At 47.6% G+C, this 17,737-nt stretch overlaps 1 protein-coding gene across 4 annotated transcripts in view; it reads left to right on the forward strand.

The window, feature by feature from the left end:
• GLIPR2 (GLI pathogenesis related 2) overlaps window positions 1-7,118 on the forward strand; it is a 62,997-nt gene extending 55,879 nt beyond the window's left edge. For all 4 annotated transcript variants that reach the window (XM_038770527.1, XM_038770529.1, XM_038770526.1 and 1 more), the window contains exons 5-6: window positions 4,559-4,636; window positions 6,892-7,118. In XM_038770527.1, the coding sequence (XP_038626455.1) occupies window positions 4,559-4,636; window positions 6,892-7,052 (239 nt within the window). In that variant the 3' untranslated portion in view covers window positions 7,053-7,118. The remainder of the gene's footprint in view (window positions 1-4,558; window positions 4,637-6,891) is intronic.
• Window positions 7,119-17,737: the final 10,619 nt, after the last annotated feature.

The following is a 17,737-nucleotide window of genomic DNA, read 5'->3' on the forward strand; positions in this document are numbered from 1 at the left end:
CAGTGCTCTGCACATAGTAAGCGCTCAATAAATACGATTGATGATGATGATCTCCGGCCTGACCTTGGGCGGCTAAAATGGCTGCGAGGACTCAATGCCACCCCAGCTCCCAGCGGCTCCCCAAGGACCGGGTGGCGAGGCCCGCCCGGACTCAGTGGCAGCAAGGCCCAGCTTGAAGGGATGGGGAGGGCCGAAGGGGACAAGGGGACGTTTCCTCAGTTGCCCCGCTGAGCAGGCGGCGGCACGTGGTTTGACCTTAAATCGGGAAGTTCTGCCCGATTGAGACAGAGTGTGGCAAGGTATTTCTTCAGCAGCGCACCCACCCCTTCTTTCCTGATGCCATTTTTCTTTCATTCATTCATTCATTCATTCATTCATGCATTCATTCATTCATTAATTCATTCATCCATCCATTCATTCATTCATTCAATCGTATTTATTGAGCACTTACTGTGTGCAGAGCACTGGACTAAGCGCTTGGGAAGTCCAAGCTGGCAACATATAGAGACGGTCCCTACCCAACAGCGGGCACACAGTCTAGAAGGGGGAGACAGACAACAAAACAAAACATATTAACAAAATAAAATAAATAGGATAAATATGTACAAGTAAAATAAATAGAGTAATAAATATGTACAAACATATATATATATATATGCATATATATATATATAAGGTGCTGTGGGGAGGTGAAGGAGGTAGGGCGGGGGATGGGGAGGGGGAGGAGGGGGAGAGGAAGGAGGGGGCTCAGTCTGAGAACTGAGGCATAGAGAAGTTAAAAGTGATTTGCCCAAGGCCATACAACAGACAAGAAACATCTCACTCAATCATGTGTCTCCCACCTATGTAACTACAATAATAATGGCATTTATTAAGCGCTTACTATGTGCAAAGCACTGTTCTAAGCGCTGGGGAGGTTACAAGGTGATCAGGCTGTCCCTCGTGGGGCTCACAGATTTAATCCCCATTTTCCAGATGAGGTAACTGAGGCACAGAGAAGTTAAGTGACTTGCCCGAAGTCACACAGCTGACAGTTGGCGGAGCCGGGATTTGAACCCATGACCTCTGACTCCAGAGCCCGGGCTCTTTCCTACTGAGCCACGCTGCTTCTCAGCTGCTACTTTCTTCTCCTCTTTTCTCCACTCTTTGCTCCTCTTGGTTCTACTCGGTGGGTTTCGTTTTCGTCTCTCCTGCCCATCTCTCCTGTCAGCGACCTCTCGCTCGCACTCACCCTGGCCTGGAACCCTTCACATCCCACAAAATGTAGATTTTTCTGGCCTTTCCATTTCCTCCCACTAAAATGGGCCCCAGTTTTGCACAGACACTTCATCATCATCACCATCATCAATCGTATTTATTGAGCGCTTACTATGTGCAGAGCACTGTACTAAGCGCTTGGGAAGTACAAACTGGCAACATATAGAGACAGTCCCTACCCAACAGCGGGCTCACAGTCTAAAAGGGGGAAACAGGGAACAAAACCAAACATACTAACAAAATAAAATCATCACCAATCGTGTTTATTGAGCGTTTACTATGTGCAGAGCACTGTACTAAGTGCTTGGGAAGTACAAATTGGCAACATATAGACACAGTCCCTACCCAACAGTGGGCTCACAGTCTAAAAGGGGGAAACAGGGAACAAAACCAAACATACTAACAAAATAAAATCATCACCAATCGTATTTATTGAGCACTTACTATGTGCAGAGCACTGTACTAAGCGCTTGGGAAGTACAAATTGGCAACATATAGAGACAGTCCCTACCCAACAGCGGGCTCACAGTCTAAAAGGGGGAAACAGGGAACAAAACCAAACATACTAACGAAATAAAATCATCACCAATCGTATTTATTGAGCGCTTACTATTTGCAGAGCACTGTACTAAGCGCTTGGGAAGTACAAATTGGCAACATATAGAGACAGTCCCTACCCAACAGTGGGCTCACAGTCTAAAAGGGGGAGACGGAGAACAAAACCAAACATACTAACAAAATAAAATCATCACCAATCGTATTTATTGAGTGCTTACTGTTTGCAGAGCACTGTACTAAGTGCTTGGGAAGTACAAACTGGCAACATATAGAGACAGTCCCTACCCAACAGCGGGCTCACAGTCTAAAAGGGGGAGACGGAGAACAAAACCAAACATACTAACAAAATAAAATAAATAGGATAGATATGTACAAGTAAAATAGAGTAATAAATATGTACAACCATATATACATATATACAGGTGCTGTGGGGAAGGGAAGGAGGTAAGATGGGGGGGATGGAGAGGTGGACGAGGGGGAGACGACCGGAGTTGGGAATTTTTGCCGCCATAAAAAGGAAAATCGTACAGAAACTCCGACCGGTTTCGCCTCTTGAATCCCAGCAGGCGCTCCGCTTACCCTTGGCGATTTTACGGCACGTGCGAATGGAATTTCCTCCCCAAGGCGTACAGTGGGAGCGCTCCAGGGTGGATGCAGTCGGTCGGAGCGGAGGGATCGGGGCGGGCGGAGAGGCAGGCGGTGGGAAAGGAAGATTTTCCCGGTGGAAAACCACGACGGCCACTCTTGGAAGTACAAAAAAAATCCCACCTGAGAGTGTGTGCTGCTCATCTAGACACCAGGGCCGGCAGGGGAGCGGCCGGCTGTCTTCCAGTTTCCATCAAGGTCCTCGCTCTGGCTCTCCGTCTGCTGTTTGGTACCGAAGCCTCGTTTCTTTCTAGAGTTTCTTTTAGACTGTGAGCCCACTGTTGGGTATGTTGCCAACTTGTACTTCCCAAGCGCTTAGTACAGTCCTCTGCACCCAGTAAGCGCTCAATAAATACGATTGATGATGATGATGATGACATGGGGTTGCTAAAACACAATCAATCAATTGTATTTATTGAGCGCTTACTGTGTGCAGAGCACCGTACTAAGCACTTGGGAAGTACAAGTTCCCAAGCAGAAGCAGCGTGGCTCTGTGGAAAGAGCCCGGGCTTTGGAGTCAGAGGTCATGGGTTCAAATCCCGGCTCCACCAATTGTCAGCCGTGTGACTTTGGGCAAGCCACTTCGCTTCTCCGGGCCTCAGTGACCTCATCTGTTAAAATGGGGATGAAGACCGTGAGCCCCACGTGGGGACAACCTGATCCCCTTGTAACCTCCCCAGCGCTTAGAACAGTGCTTTGCACAGAGTAAGCGCTTAAGAAAGGCCATCATTATTATTACAAGTTGGCAACATATAGAGACGGTCCCTACCCAACAGTGGGCTTACAGTCTAGAAGAGGGAAAACACGTTAGCATTTCACCAAGAACATCTACTCATCACTCACAACATTGGGTCATTTCTCCATTTCTCCGGGGCCTGTTTCCTACTGGGAAGGAAATTTGCAGAGAAATTCCCTTCGAGAACAGGACGTTGGGTAACGCTGTTAATAGTCCTCTTAAGGTGGAGTGATCTAAACTTATTACTCAATCCTTGTTTGAATGACTAAAGACAGGCTCGGTGTGGGAAGCACCTAGAGAAGCGGGAAAGAGCCCAGGCTTTGGGGGAGGTCGTGGGTTCGAATCCTGTCTCCGCCACTTCTCAGCTGGGTGACTTTGGGCACGGGGATGAAGACTGTGAGCCCCACGTGGGACAACCTGATCACCTTGTAACCTCCCCGGCGCTTAGAACAGCACCTAGAGAAGCAGCGGCGCTCAGTGGAAAGAGCCCGGGCCTTGGAGTCAGAGGTCGTGGGTTCAAATCCCGGCTCCGCCAATTGTCAGCTGTGTGACTTTGGGCAAGTCATTTAACTTCTCTGGGCCTCAGTTACCTCATCTGGAAAATGGGGATTGAGACTGTGAGCCCCACGTGGGACAACCTGATCACCTTGTAACCTCCCCAGCGCTTAGAACAGTGCTTTGCACATAGTAAGCGCTTAATAAATGCCATTACCATTATTATTATTATTATTATTAGAACAGCACCTAGAGACGCAGCGTGGCTCAGTGGAAAGAGCCCGGGCTTTGGAGTCAGAGGTCGTGGGTTCAAATCCCGGCTCCGCCACTTGTCAGCTGTCTGACTTGGGGCAAGTCACTTCACTTCTCTGGGCCTCGGTTACCTCATCTGTCAAATGGGGATTAAGACTGTGAGCCCCCCGTGGGACAACCTGATCACCCTGTCACCTCCCCAGCGCTTAGAACATAGTAAGCGCTTCATAAATGCCACCATTATTATTAGTGAAAACAACACAGGCCTGAGGGTCAGAGGACCTGGGTTCTAATCCAGCTCCTCCACCTGTCTGCCGTGAGACTTTGGGCAAATCATTTGACGTCTCTGTGCCTCACTTCCCTCATCTGTAAAAGGGGATGCAACACCCATTCTCCCTCCGACTTCGAATGTAAGCCCCAGGTCGGACCTGATTATCTTCTATCTAATCCAGAGATTAGTACGGTTCTTGGCACATAGTAAGCGCTTAACAAATAACACAGTGAGTAATTATTAATATTTTTAACTCTGAGATTTAAAAGGGGATTGTCAAGAATACATTGTGTTGACTTCCCTCATAGGGTTTAAGTATGATTTGGTTCTCTTTTTTTTTTCAGGAAAGGAAGTAGCTGACAGGTGGTACAATGAAATAAAAGATTACAACTTTCAAAATCCAGGATTTACCTCCGGAACAGGTGAGTACCTTGCCGGGGCTTTCTCAAAGGGACTGGAGAGGGAATCTTTTCTTGTCACGGGGCCATAGATAAAACCGTCATACAATTTCCCGGTTCCCTGGATTTTACTTTTCCAATCGAAGAAGGCAGCCGTGACACCATTTTTTGCAGTGGTACTTTGAGGAAAATAGGTTCTTGTTCTTTTCCAAACTAAGGGCATTTATTGAGCACTTACCATGTGCAGAGCACGGTAGTAATGGCCAAGTAATACTGAATCTGTGTCCATTGCCCCGTCGCTCAGTCGTATTTATTGAGCACTTACGGTGTGCAGAGCACTGTACTAAGCGCTTGGGAAGTACAAGTTGGCAACATATAGAGACGGTCCCTACCCAACAATGGGCTCCACCCGGTCGAGAAAGAAAAGCGGCCTAGGTTCAAGTGCGGCCACACCTTGTGGAGATGCTTACAGTCCCGGGGCAGAGTTGGTTATGCCCCTCTCCATCCCCCCGTCTTACCCCCTTCCCTTCCCCACAGCACCTGTATATATACATATATGTTTGTACCTATTTATTACTCTATTTATTTATTTATTTTACTTGTACACATCTATTCTATTTATTTTATTTTGTTAGTATCTTTGGTTCTGTTCTCTGTCTCCCCCTTTTAGACTGTGAGCCCACTGTTGGGTAGGGACTGTCTCTATAGGTTGCCAACTTGGACTTCCCAAGCGCTTAGTCCAGTGCTCTGCACACAGTAAGCGCTCAATAAATACGATTGACTGATTGATTGATTAGTACAGTGCTCTGCACACAGTAAGCACTCAATAAAGACGGTGAGCCCATTGTTGGGTAGGGACCGTCACTATGTGTTGCCGACTTGTACTTCCCAAGCGCTTAGTACAGTGTTCTGCACACAGTAAGCGCTCAATAAATATGATTGAATGAATGAATAAATATGACCGAATGACTGACTGACTGAATGAATGAATTAAAACTGTGAGCCCCATGTGATGACTGACTGAATGAATGAATGAATTAAAACTGTGAGCCCCATGTGGTGACTGACTGAATGAATTAAAACTGTGAGCCCCATGTGGAACACAGACGGTGTCCAACCCGATTAGCTTCTATCTACCCCAGTGCTTAGTACAGTGCCTGGCACATAGTAAGCGCTTAACAAATACCATAAAAAAGGCTAACGTTTGTCGTGGGCCCCACCTCCTTCCCAGCTCAGAATCTGGAGTTGAAAAGCGAAAGAAATGAAGTGAGTCGGGCGGGTTTGAGGCCGCGTGGTGTGCCGCTGGGTTGAGGAAGCTGAGATGGCCGCGTCACCGCAACTTGGGAAGCAGTGTGGCTTAGTGGATAGAGCACGGGCCTGACAGTCCGAAGGATCTAGGTTGTAATCCCGGCTCCTCCACGTAGCTGCTGAGTGACCTCGGGCAACTCACTTAACTTCTCTGTGTCTCCGTTATCCATAAAACGGGGATAAGAGGGTGAGCCCCATGTGGGACCGGGGCCGTATCCAACCTGATTAACCCCACGTGGGACCACCTGATCACCTTGTAACCTCCCCAGCGCTTAGAACATAGTAAGTGCTTAATAAATGGCATCATTATTATTGTTATTATGGCTGCCAATTCAAGTCCCTTCACTCTGTCGAGGGACAGGCCGATGGTAGAGAAGGGCGGCAGAGGTGGACGTGTGGACTGCACCGTCGGAGCTTAGCTCTGGTCCCTGACTCACCCCAAGCGCTTAGTCCAGTGCTCTGCACACAGTAAGCGCTCAATAAATACGATTGAATGAATGAATGAATGAGTGAATATGGCTAGAACAGCAGTATTAAGTGTTTAAAAGGGTACAGGCCGTGCCAGCCTAGGAGTCCACAGTCCAACGAGCAAAACAAAATGAATTCACCTGTATATATGTACATATGTTTGTACATATTTATTACTCTATTTATTTATTTTACTTGTACATATCTATTCTATTTATTTTATTTTGTTAGTATGTTTGGTTTTGTTCTCTGTCTCCCCCTTTTAGACTATGAGCCCGCTGTTGGGTAGGGACTGTCTCTATATGTTGCCAAGTTGTACTTCCCAAGCGCTTAGTACAGTGCTGTGCACATAGTAAGCGCTCAATAAATACGATTGATGATGATGATGATGATTGATGATTAACCCGTATCTTCCCCAGACCTTAGAACGGTGCTTGGAACGTAGTAAGCGCTTAACGGATACCATTATTATGATCGCTATTATTGCGATGACCTCCCCACAGGCCACTTCACGGCCATGGTGTGGAAGAGCACGAAGAAGATGGGCGTCGGGAAGGCCTCCACCTCGGACGGCTCGTCGTTCGTCGTGGCCCGGTACCTGCCCGCCGGAAATGTCGTCAACCAGGGCTTCTTCGAAGACAACGTCCTGCCGCCGAGGAAGTAACTTCCCCGACCCGAGGGAGTGCGCTGGACTGGAGGGATTCAGAAGTAAAATGCATACAAAACCGAAGGCTTGGTGCTACTAATTGCCTGTCGCTTCAAAGACAGCAGCCTTTCTCTGCGTTCGTGTGTGTGTGTGTGTGAGAGAGAGAGAAAGAGAGAGATACACAAGTTTAGACCTAATTCGTTTCAGAAGTACCAACACCAGAAATGTCTGATCTGGGACAAGCGAAACGGTAATTCTGTGAAGTCTGTAAAGGACGTTGGATTCTTAGAGCTGTTTTTCTGACAGACAGACTTCCTTCACTAACAAAAATAGTCACAGGTGCCTTGTGTCATTCGGGTTTTCAATCCCTAGCGTGTGGGATCTTTGCTTAGAGACCGGGGCATATGTTACCTTCCTGGGGAATAAAAGTGGCCCACCCTAAACTGGACGGCAGGCCAAAACAACGTACAGACAGGCTGAGGGACTCTAACTGGAAGAATAGCCCATTTCTGTGATCACAGTATCCCATTATAGCCTCCTCAGACCATCCCTCTCCTTGGTACACGTGAAATCACAGTGGAGTTCAACCTTCCACTCTCCATGAACCATCCTAAAAGAACCTCCTGCGGTTCCCGGGAGAGACTCCAGTCCGGCTGCTTGTCCGCTTGGCGTGTTTTCTGACCAGAAATGGGTCACCCCCAAGCCCCAAGACCTCACGTTCCGCACTAAGGACTTTTCCGACTTTTCTTTTAGACTGTGAGCCCACTGTTGGGTAGGGACTGTCTCTAGATGTTGCCAACTTGGACTTCCCAAGCGCTGAGTACAGTGCTCTGCACACAGTAAGAGCTCAATAAATACGATTGATGATGATGATGATGATGACATGTTCCCCCCGGCCAGGAAGAAGTGGGAGAGACTGCTGGAATGTGAAAAATGACCCTTTCCGGCGGCGAGAGGAAGATCACCATCCCCTTTTTTCCCATCTAGAGGTCTTCCACAGCTCCAGAACAACCTCTGGAAGCAGGGGCAGGGTGGGTTTGGGGGTCAAGGGTTCAGTTGCCTCCAGAGTAGCACAGCAGGTCCGGGCATCGGCTCTTCCGAAGGCCAGGAGCGAGGATGGCGGAGGCCAAGGCAGATGCTTGGCAAAGAGGGGGCAGACAGGACTGGGCTGGGGCCTGCATTTACCTCCGGTTCAGAGAGGACTGATTAATTCATTCATTCAGTCGTATTCATTGAGTTCTTACTGTGTGCAGAGCACTGTACTAGGCGCTTATGGTGGGCACCCCCCAGCTTTCTCCCTTAATATCCCTTCCCCTGCTCTGAAGCAGTCACAGGAACTTGGGGGCCGGGGGGAGTTCACTCCCCCTAAATCATCATCATCATCAATCGTATTTATTGAGTGTTTACTGTGTGCAGAGCACTGTACTAAGCGCTTATGGTGGGCACCCCCCAGCTTTCTCCCTTAGTATCCCTTCCCCTGCTCTGAAGCAGTCATAGGAACTTGGGGGCCGGGGGGCGGGGGGGAGTTCACTCCCCCTAAATCATCATCATCATCAATCGTATTTATTGAGTGCTTACTGTGTGCAGAGCACTGTACTAAGCGCTTATGGTGGGCACCCCCCAGCTTTCTCCCTTAATATCCCTTCCCCTGCTCTGAAGCAGTCATAGGAACTTGGGGGCCGGGGGGCGGGGGGAGTTCACTCCCCCTAAATCATCATCATCATCAATCGTATTTATTGAGCGCTTACTGTGTGCAGAGCACTGTACTAAGCGCTTATGGTGGGCACCCCCCAGATTTCTCCCTTAATATCCCTTCCCCTGCTCTGAAGCAGTCATAGGAACTTGGGGGCCGGGGAAAGGGGCAAGTTCACTCCCCCTAAATCATCATCATCATCATCAATCATATTTATTGAGCACTCACTGTGTGCAGAGCACTGTACTAAGCGCTTATGGTGGGCACCCCCCAGCTTTCTCCCTTAGTATCCCTTCCCCTGCTCTGAAGCAGTCATAGGAACTTGGGGGCCGGGGAAAGGGGGAAGTTCACTCCCCCTAAATCATCATCATCCTCAATCGTATTTATTGAGCGCTTACTGTGTGCAGAGCACTGTACTAAGCGCTTATGGTGGGCACCCCCAGCTTTCTCCCTTAGTATCCCTTCCCCTGCTCTGAAGCAGTCATAGGAACTTGGGGGCCGGGGGGCGGGGGGAGTTCACTCCCCCTAAATCATCATCATCATCAATCGTATTTATTGAGCGCTTACTGTGTGCAGAGCACTGTACTAAGCGCTTATGGTGGGCACCCCCAGCTTTCTCCCTTAGTATCCCTTCCCCTGCTCTGAAGCAGTCATAGGAACTTGGGGGCCAGGGGGCGGGGGGAGTTCACTCCCCCTAAATCATCATCATCATCATCAATCATATTTATTGAGCACTCACTGTGTGCAGAGCACTGTACTAAGCGCTTATGGTGGGCACCCCCAGCTTTCTCCCTTAATATCCCTTCCCCTGCTCTGAAGCAGTCATAGGAACTTGGGGGCCGGGGGGCGGGGGGAGTTCACTCCCCCTAAATCATCATCATCATCATCAATCGTATTTATTGAGCGCTTACTGTGTGCAGAGCACTGTACTAAGCGCTTGGGAAGTACAAGTCGGCAACACATAGAGACAGTCCCTACCCAGCAGTGGGCTCACAGTCTAAAAGGGGGAGACGGAGAAATGACCCCGGAGTTCCCGTTGGGAGGGTTGTCGAACCCGCTTTCCTGACGGCCTTGCTCAAGCTGGTTTTTCCGCGGTGTTTCGTGTGTTCTCAAATGTAATTCAGGGGTTGAGCACGTCCTAGAGAGTTTTGTGAAATAAAACCTATTTTCGTACGGCTAGCTTCTTCTTCGAGGAGTCCCTGTCGTTTCTCAGGTGGGCCCGCACCGAGACTCCCACCGGGCTCTGTTTTCCTCCCCCAGAGCCCGGTGGTGGTCGGCTCGGTCTAGACCAAGAGGATGCTCGGGTCAGCGGAGGGCAGGCACCGACAGTGGACACAGACGGGCTGCTTCTAATCTGGGTTCTAATCCCAGCTCCGCCACGTGTGTGCCGGGTGGCCTTGGGCCAGTCATTTCACTTCTCTGGGCCGCGGTTACCTCATCTGTAAAATGGGGTTTGAGACTGTTAGCCCCATTTAATAATAAATAATGCTGGCATTTGTTAAGCGCTGACTATGTGCCAAGCACTGTCCTAAGCGCTGGGGGGGGATACAAGGTGATCAGGTTGTCCCATGTGGGGCTCACAGTCTTAATCCCCATTTTACAGATGAGGTAATTGAGGCTCAGAGAAGTGAAGTGACTTGTCCAAGGTCACACAGCAGACATGTGGCGGAGCCAGCATTCGAACCCATGACCTCTGACTCCAAAGCCCGTGCTCTTTCCACCGAGCCACGCTGCTTCTCATTTGCTTGTAATAATAATAATAATAATAATAATAATGTTGGTATTTGTTAAGCGCTTACTATGTGCCAAGCACTGTTCTAAGCGCTGGAGTAGATACAAGGTAATCAGGTTGTCCCACGTGGAGCTCACAGCCTTCATCCCCATTTTCCAAATGAGGGAACTGAGGCCCAGAGAAGTGAAGTGACTTGCCCAAGGTCACACAGCTGACAGGTGGCGGAGCCGGGATTTGAACCCATGACCTCTGATTCCAAAGCCCGGGCTCTTTCCATTGAGCCACGCTGCTTCCCTATCCACCCCAGTGCTTAGTACAGTGCCTGGCACATAGTAAGCACTTAACAAACACCATTATTATTATTATAATTATTACTTCTTAACATTATTACTTCCTAGGGTTGCCCTGGGGCTGCTCTGACATACTTCCCTGGGCCTTGGTTTCCTCATCTGTAAAATGGGGATTAAGACCGTAAGCCCCATGTGGGACAGGAACTGTGTCCAACCTGACTATCTTGTGTCTAGTGCAGTGCTTAGTATAGTGCTTGGCACATAGCGAGCATACTTAACAAATAATAATAATAATAATAATAATGGCATTTATTAAGCGCTTACTATGTGCTGAGCACTGTTCTAAGCGCTGGGGAGGTTACAAGGTGATCAGGTTGTCCCACGGCGGGGGCTCACATTAATCCCCATTTTACAGGTGAGGGAACTGAGGCCCAGAGAAGTGAAGTGACTTGCCCAAAGTCACGCAGCTGACAATTGGTGGAGCCGGAATTCGAACCCATGACCTCTGACTCCAAAGCCCGGGCTCTTTCCACTGAGCCACGCTGAAACAAACCTGTCAGTTCCTCTCTCAAGGGGCCCAGAGTATTGCCTACCCACTGTGGGCTGAATGAGCACCGATCATCCATCCATCCATCCATAACAATAATAATAATGGCATTTATTAAGCGCTTACTATGTGCAAAGCACTTTTCTAAGCACTGGGGGGGATACAAGGTGACCAGGTTGTCCCACGGGGGGCTCACAGTCAATCCCCATTTTACAAATGAGGGAACTGAGGCACAGAGAAGTGAAGTGACTTGACCAAAGTCACCCAGCTGAGCCGGGATTTGAACCCATGACCACTGACTCCCAAGCCCGTGCTCTTTCCACTGAGCCACACTGCTTCTCTATCTCCCCATGCCTGCCCACTTTCCCCTGTTCTCCCATTGGTTTTATTATTAAATTCTCCAACAAGGAAGGGGCAGGCGACTGTTTCCAAACCGAACCTTTCTGTGAAACCTGAAAACCTGAGGTCTTTGCTCACCCCGTCCCTTGAACCGTCCAATAAGTAGCCAATAACTCAGCCACGTGCGTCCTCCACGTTGCAGAACGGATAGGCCGTTGCAAGTGCCGTTCGTTTCGTGCCGAGTAGACTCTGGTGAGGGATGGATTTCTTTCAGATGTGACATAGCTAGTGGACTTTCCAGAGGGTGGACTATCGCCATTGATCTGCACTATGTTTTCCAGATTGATTATCTGAGGAGGAGTAGTCGAATCTACATGTGGGGTTTATTAAAATGAAAAAGTCCAAGGTGTTTTTCTCCGGGAAAGCCCCCGAGGGACGCAAGTCACCTCCGTCGTGTCGTGAAACTTGGAACTGAACTAAAATTGACCTTTCTCTTGCCACGGTCTTTCCCGACGCAACCTAAGGGTGGTGCCTGAATCTTCCCGGGAAAATTATTGGAATCATTGAGCCCTGAAAACGACCTCAGTCGTCCAGATACCGCAGGCAAGCAAAATCAACATGGTTAACTGAAGCCAAAGTACATCTTGGACTGAATCATCCTGATTATTTGGAGGCGGCGATCGCCGGCCGTCGTCAACGGAAAGGCGAGGGCCACGGGAAGGGGGTCGGCAGGAGCCTGAGGGGATCCCACCAGCCAAAGCCTGTGGCCCAGGAGCGTGTACGTCCCTATCCGTCTCTGTGCTAATCAATCAATCAATCAATCGCATTTATTGAGCGCTTACTGTGTGCCAAGCACTGTACTAAGCGCTTGGGAAGTCCAAGTTGGCAACATATAGAGACAGTCCCTACGCAACAGTGGGCCACCCTGTCCTACCACCTGAATGGGCAGTTGTGGGATTTCCCTTGCCCTCAACCTCCACCCCTTTGACCCCCAGTCATCATCATCAATCGTATTTATTGAGCGCTTACTACGTGCAGAGCACTGTACTAAGCGCTTGGGAAGTACAAATTGGCAACATATAGAGACAGTCCCTACCCAACATTGGGCTCAAAGTCTAAAAGGGGGGTCTCTGTGGTTCAGCCATGTAGTAGCCACCCCCGCCATTTCACCAGTTCCCATTAGCAACACCATTGCCTTTCGGCTCCAAGGAGCGGTGGCAAAACTCGGGAAAACCCATTTGTTCATTTTCTCTCCCGGGCACTTGGGCCTGCTTCTCATTCATTCATTCATTCATTCATTCATTCATTCATTCATTCATTCACTGATTCATTCATTTATTCAATCGCATTTATTGAGCACTTACCGTGTGCCGAGCACTGCACTGAGCGCTTGGGAAGTACAAGTCGGCAACATTTAGAGACGGTCCCTACCCAGCAACGGGCTCGCGGTCTAGAAGGGGGAGACGGACAACAAAACAAAGCATGGAGACAGGTGTCAAAATCGTCAGAACAAATAGAATTAAGGCAACATGCAAATCATTAACAAAATGATAGCATCATTAAAATATATAATGACATTAAATAATGGGCAACGCTCAGCTTCTCTGCGTCCATTCCCTCATCTGTAAAATGGGGATTCAATCCCCAGCCTGCCCCATCCCAGATTTAATAATGATGGCATTTGTTAAGCGCTTACTATGTGCCAATCTCTCAGAGCCTTTTCATTCATTCATTCATTCAATCGTATTTATTGAGCACTTACTGTGCGCAGAGCACTGTACTGAGCGCTTGGGAAGTACAAGTCGGCAACATTTAGAGACGGTCCCTACCCAACAGTGGGCTCACAGTCTAAAAGGGGGAGACAGAGAACAAAACCAAACATACTAACAAAATAAAATAAATAGAATAGATATGTACAAGTAAAATAAATAAAGAAATAGAGTAATAAATATGTACAAACATATATACAAATATACAGGTATATACATACAGGGATATATACAGGGATAAGACTGTGAGCCCCATGTGGGACAGGGGCTGTGCCCAACCTGATTAACTTGTATCTACTGCAGGCTTAGAACGGTGGTTGGTACATAGTCAACGCTTAACAAGCACCGTAATTATTTATTATTTATTGTGCCCCAACCCCACATCTCTGATCCAAACCTCCCGTCCGGATCCCCTTCCGCCCTCCCCACCCAGCTACTCAGACATGTAATGGCCTCAGTGTGGCTCATTGGAAAGAGCACGGGCTTTAGAGTCAGAGGTCATGGGTTCAAGTCCCAACTCCGCCACATCAATCAATCAATCAATCAATCGTATTTATTGAGCGCTTACCGCGTGCAGAGCACTGTACTAAGCGCTTGGGAAGTCCAAGTTGGCAACATCTAGAGACAGTCCCTACCCAACAGTGGGCTCACAGTCTAGAAGGGGGAGACAGAGAACAAAACCAAACATATTAACAAAATAAAATAAATAGAATCAATCAATCATATTTATTGAGCGCTTACTATGCGCAGAGCACTGTACTAAGCGCTTGGGAAGTACAAATTGGCAACATATAGAGACAGTCCCTACCCAACAGTGGGCTCACAGTCTAAAAGGGGGAGACAGAGAACAAAACCAAACCTACTAACAAAATAAAATAAATAGAATAGATATGTACAAGTAAAATAAATAAATAAATATATAGAGTAATAAATATGTACAAACATATGTACAAGTAAAATAAATAAATAGAGTAATAAATATGTACAAACATATATACATATATACAGGTGCTGTGGGGAAGGGAAGGAGGTAAGACGGGGGGGATGGAGGAGGGGGAGAGGAAGGAGGAAGGCCACATGTCCGCTGTGTGACCTTGGGCAAGTCACTTAACTTCTCAGAGCCTCAGTTCCCTCATCTGTGAAATGGGGATTAAGGCTGTGAACCCCCGGTGGGACAACTTGATCACCCTGTATCCCCCCCAGCGCTTAGAACAGTGCTCTGCACATAGTAAGTGCTTAACAAATGCCATTATTATTATTATTATTATTACCAGAGGCCCTAAACGTTTTCCTTCCGTCCTCCGATCTCATTAATCAACTGAAAGGAGCCTGCGTGAGCAGCGGTACCCGGCAATTAACCCCCAGCCTCGGGAACAACATTTCCCTCCCGAATGTGCCATTCGAGTCCGCGCTCCCAATTACTTTAAGTGGACATTACACCAAACAAAGCTGCTCTTAATTGGAAAGGCGATGAAATGAAAGTCCTCCGGACCGACACCTACTAACCGAATAACCCCAAAGGAGGCCATTAATTATGGGGAAAATGTTTCATGTTAAGCCCTTCCTCGGACTGGTAAATGTTAATTAAACTTCACTTTTGTATGTTTTTAAGGCACCGAGGTGGCTAAAATCCAGGGTGATCCGATTTGCTCGCCCATGGCCTCTCCGTTTTTCAGGGCCAGGAGAAGCTGACTATGCAAGGCCTCGAGCTTGGGTCGATATCGCTTGATAGTAATAATGATAAAAATAAGAATAATGTTGGTATTTGTTAAGCCCTTACTATGTGCCAAGCACTGTTCAAAGTGCTGGGGTAGATACAAGGTGATCAAGTTGTCCCACGTGGCGCTCACAGTCTGCACCCCCATTTTACAGATGAGGGAACTGAGGCACCGAGAAGTGACTTACCCAAGGTCACACAGCTGACAAGCGGTGGAGCCAGGATTTATTGAGCGCTTCCTGTGTGCAGTGCGCTGTACTAAGCGCTTGGGAAGTACACATCGGCAACAGATAGAGACGGCCCCTACCCAACAGCGGGCTCACAGTCTAGAAGGGGGAGACAGACAACAAAACAATCAATCAATCAATCAATCAATCGTATTTATTGAGCGCTTACTGTGTGCAGAGCACTGGACTAAGCGCTTGGGAAGTCCAAGTTGGCAACATACAGAGACGGTTCCTACCCAACAGTGGGCTCACAGTCAAAAAGGGGGAAGACAGAGAACAAAACCAAACATACTAACAAAATAAAATAAATAGAATAGATAGGTACAAGTAAAATAAATAAATAAATAAATAGAGTAATAAATATGTACAGACATATATACATATATACAGGTGCTGTGGGGAAGGGAAGGAGGTAAGATGGGGGGATGGAGAGGGGGATGAGGGGTAGAAAACAAAACATATTAACAGAATAAAATAAATAGGATAAATATGTACAAGTAAAATAAATAGAGTAATAATAAATAGAGTAATAATAACTAAATAGAGTAATAATAAATAGAGCCATAGTAAGAACAGTGCTTTGTACATAGTAAGTGCTTAATAAATACCATTATTATTATTATTATTAAAGCGCTCAATAGGAATGAATGAATGGATGGATGGAGGAATGGATTTGTACTTCCCAAGCGCTTAGTACAGTGCTCTGCACACAGTAAGCGCTCAATAAATACAATTGAGTGAATGAATGGATGGATGGATGGATGGATGGATGAATGAATGAATGAATGAATGAATGAATGAATGAATGAAGGAAGGAACCAGGATTCCCGCCAGAGGGCGCTAGGAGCTCGGACGGGAAAGTATCCAACCTTCTGGGCTAATTAGGGGCTAATTAGGGGCTAATTAGGTAATTAGCCCTGCCCTCCCCTCTCTCTTTTCGTCCCCCAAACTATAAGCTGGCTGTTCCTCAGGCTCCCAACAGCAGCTCCCAAAGACCTTCCCTCCCCCACTTCTATTTAAAATCTCCCTGCAGACCCCAACAGCCTCCTTCCCTGCATCTGGAAACAGGAGAGTCCATCTTGTGCACCACAATAATAATAATAATAATTTTGGTATTTGTTAATCAATCGATCAATCGCATTTATTGAGCACTTACTGTGTGCAGAGTACTGGACTAAGCGCTTGGGAAGTCCAAGTTGGCAACATATAGAGACGGTCCCTACCCAACAGTGGCCTCACAGTCTAAATGGGGAGACAGAGAACAAAACCAAACACACTAACAAAATAAAATAAATAGAATAGACATGTACAAGTAAAATAAATAAATAAATAGAATAATAAATATGCACAAACATATATACAGGTGCTGTGTGTGTCTCCCTCTTTTAGACTGTGAGCCCACTGTTGGGTAGGGACTGTCTCTATATGTTGCCAACTTGGACTTAGTACAGTGCTCTGCACACAGTAAGCGCTCAGTAAATACGATTGATGATGATGATGATGAAGGGAAGGAGGTAAGATGGGGGGATGGAGAGGGGGACGAGGGGGAGAGGAAGGAAGGGGCTTCCTTAAGCGCTTACTATGTGCCAAGCACTGTTCTAAGCGCTGGGGGGGATACAAGGTGATCAGATTGTCCCATGTGGGACGCGCAGTCTTCATCCCCATTTTCCAGATGAGGGAACTGGGCCCAGAGAAGTGAAGTGACTGGCCCAAAGTCACCCAGCTGACAAGTGGCGGAGCCGGGATTTGAACCCGTGACCTCTGACTCCAAAGCCCGGGCTCTTTCCATTGAGCCACGCTGTTTCACGATAATGATGATCAATCAATCGTATTTATTGGGCGCTTACTCTGTGCAGAGCACTGTACTAAGGAAAATGTTCCTAACATAAATAGCTCATAAACATAAATAGCTCATTTGCCGTTCCAGTTTGTTCTGCCCCCGTAAATGGTGTTTGAGTCTTCCGTTCCCTTAAAGAAGCAGCACGGGCCCCTCCACTTCTCGGCTAGGTGACCTTGGCCGAGTCACTTCACTTCTCAGGGCCTCAATAATAATAATAATAATAATAATAATAATGGAATTTGTTAAGCGCTTACTCTGTGCAAAGCCCTGTTCTAAGCGCTGGGGAGGTTACAAGGTGATCAGGTTGTCCCACAGGAGGCTCACAGTCTTCATCCCCATTTTACAGATGAGGTAAGAGAGGCACAGAGCAGTTAAGTGACTCGCCCAAAGTCACCCAGCTGACAATTGGCAGAGCCGGGATTCGAAACCATGACCCCTGACTCCAAAGCCCGGGCTCTTTCCACTGAGCCACGTTGCTTCTCAATCAATCAATCGTATTTATTGAGCGCTTACTGTGTGCAGAGCACTGTACTAAGCGCTTGGGAAGTA

Source organism: Tachyglossus aculeatus, chromosome X3, assembly GCF_015852505.1.
Source record: "Tachyglossus aculeatus isolate mTacAcu1 chromosome X3, mTacAcu1.pri, whole genome shotgun sequence".
NCBI lineage: Eukaryota > Metazoa > Chordata > Mammalia > Monotremata > Tachyglossidae > Tachyglossus > Tachyglossus aculeatus.